At 46.1% G+C, this 9,721-nt stretch overlaps 1 protein-coding gene across 5 annotated transcripts in view; it reads left to right on the top strand.

Annotated features, from left to right (window-relative positions):
• Nucleotides 1-9,721, top strand: part of lrrk2 (leucine-rich repeat kinase 2) — a 58,287-nt gene that overhangs the window by 926 nt on the left and 47,640 nt on the right. For 3 of the 5 annotated variants that reach the window (XR_016489367.1, XM_036958987.2, XM_090212433.1), the window contains exons 2-8: nucleotides 1,484-1,569; nucleotides 1,903-2,012; nucleotides 3,917-4,005; nucleotides 5,640-5,774; nucleotides 8,200-8,334; nucleotides 9,007-9,138; nucleotides 9,323-9,442. Coding sequence is in view for 4 of the 5 variants with exons in the window: in XM_036958987.2 (XP_036814882.2) it covers nucleotides 1,484-1,569; nucleotides 1,903-2,012; nucleotides 3,917-4,005; nucleotides 5,640-5,774; nucleotides 8,200-8,334; nucleotides 9,007-9,138; nucleotides 9,323-9,442 (807 nt within the window). In the remaining variant the exon portion in view is untranslated. The remainder of the gene's footprint in view (nucleotides 1-1,483; nucleotides 1,570-1,902; nucleotides 2,013-3,916; nucleotides 4,006-5,639; nucleotides 5,775-8,199; nucleotides 8,335-9,006; nucleotides 9,139-9,322; nucleotides 9,443-9,721) is intronic. The other 2 variants (XM_036958992.2, XM_090212442.1) reach the window with 1 other exon arrangement.

Below are 9,721 nucleotides of genomic sequence, written 5' to 3'. Positions count from 1 at the left end.
TCTCCTCTCCCCTGTCTCTCCTTTCTCTCTCCTCTCCCTTGTCACTCCTCTCCCCTGTCAATCCCCTCTCCTCTGTCTCTCCTACCCTGTCTCTCCTTTCTCTCTCCTCTCCCTTGTCACTCCTCTCCCCTGTCAATCCCCTCTCCTCTGTCTCTCCTACCCTGTCTCTCCTTTCTCTCTCCTCTCCCTTGTCACTCCTCTCCCCTGTCAATCCCCTCTCCTCTGTCTCTCCTACCCTGTCTCTCCTTTCTCTCTCCTCTCCCTTGTCACTCCTCTCCCCTGTCAATCCCCTCTCCTCTGTCTCTCCTCCCCTGTCTCTCCTTTCTCTCTCCTCTCCCTTGTCACTCCTCTCCCCTGTCAATCCCCTCTCCTCTGTCTCTCCTACCCTGTCTCTCCTTTCTCTCTCCTCTCACTTGTCACTCCTCTCCCCTGTCAATCCCCTCTCCCCTGTCTCTCCTTTCTCTCTCCTCTCCCTTGTCACTCCTCTCCCCTGTCAATCCCCTCTCCTCTGTCTCTCCTACCCTGTCTCTCCTTTCTCTCTCCTCTCCCTTGTCACTCCTCTCCCCTGTCAATCCCCTCTCCTCTGTCTCTCCTACCCTGTCTCTCCTTTCTCTCTCCTCTCCCTTGTCACTCCTCTCCCCTGTCAATCCCCTCTCCTCTGTCTCTCCTACCCTGTCTCTCCTTTCTCTCTCCTCTCCCTTGTCACTCCTCTCCCCTGTCAATCCCCTCTCCTCTGTCTCTCCTAACCTGTCTCTCCTTTCTCTCTCCTCTCCCTTGTCACTCCTCTCCCCTGTCAATCCCCTCTCCTCTGTCTCTCCTACCCTGTCTCTCCTTTCTCTCTCCTCTCCCTTGTCACTCCTCTCCCCTGTCAATCCCCTCTCCCCTGTCTCTCCTTTCTCTCTCCTCTCCCTTGTCACTCCTCTCCCCTGTCAATCCCCTCTCCTCTGTCTCTCCTACCCTGTCTCTCCTTTCTCTCTCCTCTCCCTTGTCACTCCTCTCCCCTGTCAATCCCCTCTCCTCTGTCTCTCCTACCCTGTCTCTCCTTTCTCTCTCCTCTCCCTTGTCACTCCTCTCCCCTGTCAATCCCCTCTCCCCTGTCTCTCCTTTCTCTCTCCTCTCCCTTGTCACTCCTCTCCCCTGTCAATCCCCTCTCCTCTGTCTCTCCTACCCTGTCTCTCCTTTCTCTCTCCTCTCCCTTGTCACTCCTCTCCCCTGTCAATCCCCTCTCCTCTGTCTCTCCTCCCCTGTCTCTCCTTTCTCTCTCCTCTCCCTTGTCACTCCTCTCCCCTGTCAATCCCCTCTCCTCTGTCTCTCCTACCCTGTCTCTCCTTTCTCTCTCCTCTCCCTTGTCACTCCTCTCCCCTGTCAATCCCCTCTCCTCTGTCTCTCCTACCCTGTCTCTCCTTTCTCTCTCCTCTCCCTTGTCACTCCTCTCCCCTGTCAATCCCCTCTCCTCTGTCTCTCCTCTAATCTTTCCTGTCAGCAGCAGAGCTATTTGAGGATAAAGATGTCCATGTGCCTCTTATGGTGGTGTTGTCAACTTACAGCAACAGCAGAGGGGTGCAACAGGTAACCCATTATCACAACTCACTGATCATCAGCCAGCTGAGCGCTATTGTCTTTACACATATAATACCGTTGTACTGTAGTACTAATCAAACAGAAGGCCTGGATAGGAGTGTGACTAAACACCTGCTTGGGTCACATGACCTCATCATCTGTCAGGGTCACACTTTACATTCAAGCTCTAGTGTGAGATATTCTAACGACTTGTTGTTACGCTGTACTTAAACTGTACTTGACTAGACTTACAGGAATATGTACACTGTCTTGTAAAGTGTTACCAGTGATTTTATTTATACAGTATACAGTTTATTTATAAAATATCTATTTTCCCTGTAGGTGGGATGGTCGTTGCTGTGTCGGCTGATGGAGATATGTCCTTCCACCTTGGACTCACTGGTCAGGCCCCTGGGAGCAGGGAAAGACTGGGAGGTACTTGGAGTGCATCAGTAAGTAGTGGAAGACTCCCTTACAGGGGGGAAAGTATTCAGACCCATTGACTTTTACATTTTTTGTTACGTTACAGCCTTATTCTAAAATGGATTAAATAAAACATTTTCCCAATCAATCTACACACAATACCTCATTATGACAAAGAAAAAACTGTTTTTTAGAAATTTTAGCAAATCTATTAAAAATACAAAACAGAAATACCTTATTTACATAAGTATTCAGACCCTTTGCTATGAGATTCTAAATTGAGCTCAGGTGCATCCTGTTTCCATTGATCATCCTTGAGATGTGTCTACAACTTGATTGCAGTCCACCTGTGGTAAATTCAGTGACATAATTTAGAAAGGTACACACCTGTCTATATAAGGTCCCACAGTTGACAGTGAATGTCAGAGCAAAGACCAAGCCTTGAGGTCGAAGGAATTGTCTGTACAGCTCCGAGACAGGATTGTGTTGAGGCACAGATCTGGGGAAGGGTACCAACAAATGTCTCCATCATTCTTAAATGGAAGACGTTTAGAACCACCAAGACTCTTCCTTGTGCTGGCCGCCTGGCCAAACTGAGCAATCGGGGGAGAAGGGTGTTGGTCAGGGAGGTGACCAAGAACCCGATGGTCACTGACAGAGCTCCAGAGTTCCTCTGTGGAGATGGGAGAACCTTCCAGAAGCACAACCATCTCTGCAGCATTCCACCAATCAGGCCTTTATGGTAGAGTGGCCAGCCGGAAGCCACTACTCAGTAAAAGGCGCATGACAGCCCGCTTGGAGTTTGCCAAAAGGCACCTGAAGACTCTCAGGCCATGAGAAACAAGATTTTCTGGTTTGATGAAACAGAGATTGAACTGGCCTGAATGCCAAGCGTCACATCTGAAGGAAACCTGGCACCATCCCTACTGTGAATCATAGTGGTGGCAGCATCATGCTGTGGTGATGTTTTTCGGCGGCAGAGACTGGGAGACTAGTCAGGATCAAGGGAAAGATGAACGGAGCAAAGTACATAGAGATCCTTGATGAAAACCTGCTCCATAGCGCTCAGAACCTCAGACAGGGTGAATGTTCACCTTCCAACAGGACAATGACCCTAAGCACACAGCCAAGACAACACAGGGGTGGCTTCAGGACAAGTCTCTGAATGTCCTTGAGTGGCCCAGCTAGAGTCCGGACTTGAACCTGATTGAACATCTCTGGAGAGAACTGAAAATAGCTGTGCAGCAACGCTCACCCATTCCAACCTGATAGAGCTTGAGAGGATCTGCAGAGAAGAATGGGAGAAGCTCCTCAAATACAGGTGTGCCAAGCTTGTAGCGTCATACCCAAGAAGACTCAAGGATGTAATCGCTACCAAGGATGCTTCAACAAAGTACTGAGTAAAGGGTCTAAATACTTATGTAAATGTGATATTTACGTTTTTTGTCTTTAATACATTTGCAAAAATGTTTTTAACATTTTTAAAGTTTCTGCATTGTCATTATGGGGTATTGTGTGTAGATTGATGAGGGGGAAAATATTATTGAATCAATTTTAGAATAAGGCTGTAACGTAACAAAATGTGGAAAAGGTCAAGGGGTCTGAATACTTTCCGTATGTCCTTGCAGTATGTGTTCATCCAGCTAACTCAGGATATTGAGGGTATTTGTGGGTAGGAGGAGTTGTCCTTGTTTTGTTGTTACGTTCTGTCTGTACAGGAACCACAAGGAAGGAAGTCCAAAGCCACACAGGGAATTGAAAGGGCACAAATGCAAAATAAACCTATTGTTAAGACACTGTTCAGTGCTGTTGGTGCAAAAACTGAATAGAAATTTGTGTGTGTGTGCATGTGCATACTATTTGTGTGTTTGTGTGCACGTGTGATTTTATATGTGCTCGCCCCACTATGTTTTACCCTGTGTATGATTTCCAGGCAGATCCTTAAGGTGTTGTCCCAGCACAGTGGAGACTGCAGAGTGATGATGGTTGGGCTTAGGGCACTGGCTCTGCTCCTCAGATCAGGTACAATAAAGCATATTTTGAAAAGGACAGGAGAAGAACTACCTCTTGCAGGTTTAATGCAGCAATTATTTCTTTGACCACTGGGTCTTAGTCAACTCTTTTTATATGCTATTATATAAATATGTAATACATCTTTCTCCTATCTGGAGGTCATTCTACAACAGTTTCACCCACCGCCCATGACTCAAGATAACAACGGGCCACAGACTTCTGGGAGCAGAGTCACTCAACTAGAAATATGTTATGGTAGTTGTTAAAAAGTCACTAGATCAGTCTAGTACACACAAATGATTCCTAACAAAAAGAACATTAAGATACCAGCATGCAGTGCCAGCCTAACCTCAGAATGAGCCGTCGGCAGCTATATACAGTAGCTCTTTGCAGTATACTGAGTTAAAGTACGAGGCATTCAATTGCCAATGTTTGACTATGGAGATTGCATGGCTGTGTGCTCGATTTTATACATCTGTCAGCATTGGGTGTGGCTGAATTAGCCAAATCTACTAATTTTAAGGGGTTGTCCACCTACTTTTGACAATGTAGTGTATCTGTGTAAACATAGCCTTACAGCAAAACTACAGACACTGCGACAAGAGCGTACCTTCATACAATATCTGCACATACAATATGTGACAGTACTACATTTTCAGAGACTACTTTTGGCTAGTGAGCTCTACTTTCAGAACTGCTGGCTAAAAAGGATACAAAAGTACCGGAGAATCTCTTTAAGGCATTATTGTTAGGAATTCAAGGACTGTAAACATAGCATATACACGTGACCGTCGTATCACTTGTTGCTTGTAGTGGAGTACAGTAAACAGACAAACATGACAGTGTATCACTTGTTTTTGCACTTTGTGTCTGTAAGGAGGGGATGTTCCGATCGTGCTCTAGTGATAGGAATGGCAGCCCCCCCCCCCCCCCATTACAGGCAGAAACTGCAACAACAAGTGGTATATTATACTATCAGACAATGTTTAAATTGTCCATGTCTTGTACCTGTACTCCACCACCAGCCCTCAGGCCAATAGTGTTCTCTCTATTTATCTGTCATCAAGATAATCAATTCATCATATTGTCTAACTCGGCGTATCTCATCTTAAACCCGCTCTCTTTGTCGATTTCCGCCCTCAGTCAATTCTTTTCAGTTATTGACAGATCATGTAATAGATATGACATCATACCCATGGTTGCCAAGGAGCCCTTAGAATGCAGCAAATTGAATTAGGTCACGTGGTCCCCTCTCCCCACCACTCCAACCCTCTCTTTAGTCAAAGGGACAGTACAGTATCAGTATTAAGTGAAGGTTAAGCGAGACAGAAATGTGCACACACAGCACAGGAGTTTCCAGGACTGTCCTTGGGGGGAGGTATTTACAAGGTAGGAAGTTAACCTAGGTGCTTTCAGTTCCTCTATGGGCGAAAGGTCAAAGTGTCCTTAACCAGCGAAGCAATGCATCAAAAATGTCTATGATCCTGTGTAAATAAGTCTATATTTTGATACACAACATTATAGAAACCTTTTGACAAGACATTAATAAGGCTCATACATGCTTATAACAAGTGATTAAACATTAGCACTGCGGGGTCAGATTCAATTCAAGTGTCAACAGATGTTTTTTTCTCTGTGTCTAGATGTGATCGTGTTGTTGATTCGGGATGAGGAAGAGGATGTGTTTAGTTTGATCGTTGAGGGGATGAAGACTTTCCCCTCCAGTGAGGAGGTTCAGATTCAGGGCTGCCGTGGTCTCCAGCTGCTACTGGACAGAGGTGAGATATACACTGAGTCTAGAAAACATTAGGAACACCTTCCCAAAATTGAGTTGCACCTCCTCTTTTACCCTCAGAACAGCCTCAATTCGTCAGGGCATGGACTCTACAAGGTGTCGAAAGCGTTCCACAGGGATGCTGGACCATGTTGACTCCAATGCTTCCTGCATTTGTGTCAAGTTGGCTGGGTGGCCTTTGGGTGGTGGACCATTCTTGATAGACACAGGAAACTGTTAATTGTGAAAACCCAGAAGCGTTGTAGTTCTTGACACAAACCGGTGTGCCTGGTACCTACTACCATACCCCGTTCAAAGGCACTTAAATATTTTGTCTTGCCCATTCACCCTCTGAAGTGCACACATACACAATCCATGTCTCAATTGTCTTGAAGCTTAACAATCCTTGTTTAACCTGTCTTCTCTTCTTCATCTACACTAATTAAAGTGGATTTATCAAGTGACATCAATAAGGGATCATAGTTTTCACCTGGATTCATCTGATCAGTCAAGGTCATGGAAAGAGCAGGTGTTCTTAATATATTGTTCACTCAGTGTAGATTCCTAGTCACCAGTGTAGATTCCTAGTCACCAGTGGAAATACCTAGTCACCAGTGGAGATACCTAGTCACCAGTGGAGATACCTAGTCACCAGTGGAGATACCTAGTCACCAGTGGAGATACCTAGTCACCAGTGGAGATACCTAGTCACCAGTGGAGATACCTAGTCACCAGTGGAGATACCTAGTCACCAGTGGAGATACCTAGTCACCAGTGGAGATACCTAGTCACCAGTGGAGATTCCTAGTCACCAGTGGAGATACCTAGTCACCAGTGGAGATACCTAGTCACCAGTGGAGATACCTAGTCACCAGTGGAGATACCTAGTCACCAGTGGAGATTCCTAGTCACCAGTGGAGATTCCTAGTCACCAGTGGAGATACCTAGTCACTAGTGGAGATACCTAGTCACTAGTGGAGATACCTAGTCACTAGTGGAGATACCTAGTCACCAGTGGAGATACCTAGTCACTAGTGGAGATACCTAGTCACCAGTGGAGATACCTAGTCACTAGTGGAGATACCTAGTCACCAGTGGAGATACCTAGTCACCAGTGTAGATACCTAGTCACCAGTGTAGATTCCTAGTCACCAGTGGAGATACCTAGTCACCAGTGGAGATACCTAGTCACCAGTGGAGATACCTAGTCACCAGTGGAGATACCTAGTCACCAGTGGAGATACCTAGTCACCAGTGGAGATACCTAGTCACCAGTGTATATACCTAGTCACCAGTGGAGATTCCTAGTCACCAGTGGAGATTCCTAGTCACCAGTGGAGATTCCTAGTCACCAGTGGAGATTCCTAGTCACCAGTGGAGATACCTAGTCACCAGTGGAGATACCTAGTCACCAGTGGAGATACCTAGTCACCAGTGGAGATTCCTAGTCACCAGTGGAGATACCTAGTCACTAGTGGAGATACCTAGTCACCAGTGGAGATACCTAGTCACTAGTGGAGATACCTAGTCACCAGTGGAGATACCTAGTCACCAGTGTAGATACCTAGTCACCAGTGTAGATTCCTAGTCACCAGTGGAGATACCTAGTCACCAGTGGAGATACCTAGTCACCAGTGGAGATACCTAGTCACCAGTGGAGATACCTAGTCACCAGTGGAGATACCTAGTCACCAGTGGAGATACCTAGTCACCAGTGTATATACCTAGTCACCAGTGGAGATTCCTAGTCACCAGTGGAGATTCCTAGTCACCAGTGGAGATTCCTAGTCACCAGTGGAGATTCCTAGTCACCAGTGGAGATACCTAGTCACCAGTGGAGATACCTAGTCACCAGTGGAGATACCTAGTCACCAGTGGAGATTCCTAGTCACCAGTGGAGATACCTAGTCACTAGTGGAGATACCTAGTCACTAGTGGAGATACCTAGTCACCAGTGGAGATACCTAGTCACCAGTGGAGATACCTAGTCACTAGTGGAGATACCTAGTCACCAGTGGAGATACCTAGTCACTAGTGGAGATACCTAGTCACCAGTGGAGATACCTAGTCACCAGTGGAGATACCTAGTCACCAGTGTAGATTCCTAGTCACCAGTGGAGATACCTAGTCACCAGTGGAGATACCTAGTCACCAGTGGAGATACCTAGTCACCAGTGGAGATACCTAGTCACCAGTGGAGATACCTAGTCACCAGTGTATATACCTAGTCACCAGTGGAGATTCCTAGTCACCAGTGGAGATTCCTAGTCACCAGTGGAGATTCCTAGGCTGCACTGCAAATTGGGGATTTTACCTTGCTATCAAAATTTGCAAAGAAGTACTTTGTGGATTTTTTTATGTGTCCTGGGATTTTTCAGGCATATTCTTTCATACTCTGACTGATGTTGTGTGCATCTCTGTGTTGGCAGTGTCTGATGACGACCTGGTAGAGTTTGTGGAGAACCAGGACCACAGTGTGGTTCTAGGTGCTCTCCACCATTTTCACGACAGTGAAGACCTGTTTCTGCAGGCCATGAAGGTACTCCTTCCTCTAGCAGGTCCTGGTAAGTCCCCAATGAAGAAGAATACAAAACATGTCTGTTTACCCCACCCCCACCCCTCTTTGCTGCTTTTTCTCTTGTCTCTTATTTTTCTCACATTCCTTTCTCGGACACTATTTCTGGGACCAAATAAATGATTTGTAATTTATATTCTGGCTGCTAGGCCCACTGAAAACAATTAATTAGATTTGAGCCTTTTCTTGAAGATTGGTAGATTTTTCTCAGTAATTATATAGTTAGGTTCTTGTCTCACTCCTCACAATGATTATCTTCATTTGAGTTGACCCAATGTCAAGCCTGTTTCCTGTGTGGTATGGGAAATCACCATGTTGTTGTTGTTCTCTGACGTCTGTGTACCTCGTGTATCATGCCACTTCTTTTTCAGATTGTGTTCTTTTTTGTGTTTTCTTTTCTCTAGGGTTGCACAATTCTGACAACTTTCTCAAAATACCCAGGTTTGCCAGAAATCCTAGTTGGAAGATGGAATGAGGAGGTAATAAGTAAGCAATCTGGGAATCCTCCAGGCTCCAACCTGGATTTCTGGAAAATCTGGGACTTTTCAGAAAGTTACCAGAATTTGGCAACCCTACTTGTCTGTTTCATTTGCTGCTGACATTGAGTTTCCCTTTGGGGATCAATGAAGTATTAATCTATCATTCAATCAATCAATCGCAGCCAGTAATGTGGAGATCCTGATGTCGGGGGGTGAGAGGTGTTACAGTGTGGTGGCTGGAGCCATGGAGTTGTTCCCAGAGGTCGAGGCACTGCAGGAGGTCGGCTGCTGTCTGTTCAGGAAGTTTACATCAGGTCAGTTCCAGGGTCAAAGGGTCAGAGGTCATGAGCAGTAGGATTTAAAGCCAAAATACTTTATTTGTTTTTCAGCCACACGACAGCCCTGCAACTTGCTGTAAAGTTGAGCGATGAGTCTGGGGAAACCCCCCCGGACACCACAAACACACCCCTCACCAATAGTTCAATGTATCTCTTTCAGAAAGATATTGTAGTATTCTGGTGCTGAATGGGGTGCATAGGGTCACTGTAAGAGCCTGTTTGACTTACCCTGAGAACGCCACTCTACAAGCTGCTGCGCTCTCCTGTCTGGCTGCCCTCAGTGAGTACACACACACACACACACACACACACACACACATACACACACAGTTAGTTGACTACACCACGGTTTTAGGCCAATAGGGACAACAGGTCAGCCTAAAGGGAGGAGGTAAGTGAACTGGCATTGTGGTGTCATGACAACAAGCTGTCCGTCAATGTCAGCAAAACAGAGGAGTTGATTGTTGACTTCAGGAAGCATAGGAGGGAATATGCCCCGAATCCACATCAACGGGACAGCAGTAAAAAGAGTCACAAGTTCTAAGTTGTCAAGAGGTAG

The sequence above is a fragment of the Oncorhynchus mykiss genome, chromosome 2 (assembly GCF_057628025.1).
Source record: "Oncorhynchus mykiss isolate SJ-2025 chromosome 2, ASM5762802v1, whole genome shotgun sequence".
Lineage (NCBI taxonomy): Eukaryota > Metazoa > Chordata > Actinopteri > Salmoniformes > Salmonidae > Oncorhynchus > Oncorhynchus mykiss.
This window is presented reverse-complemented; position numbering and strand designations above follow the sequence as displayed.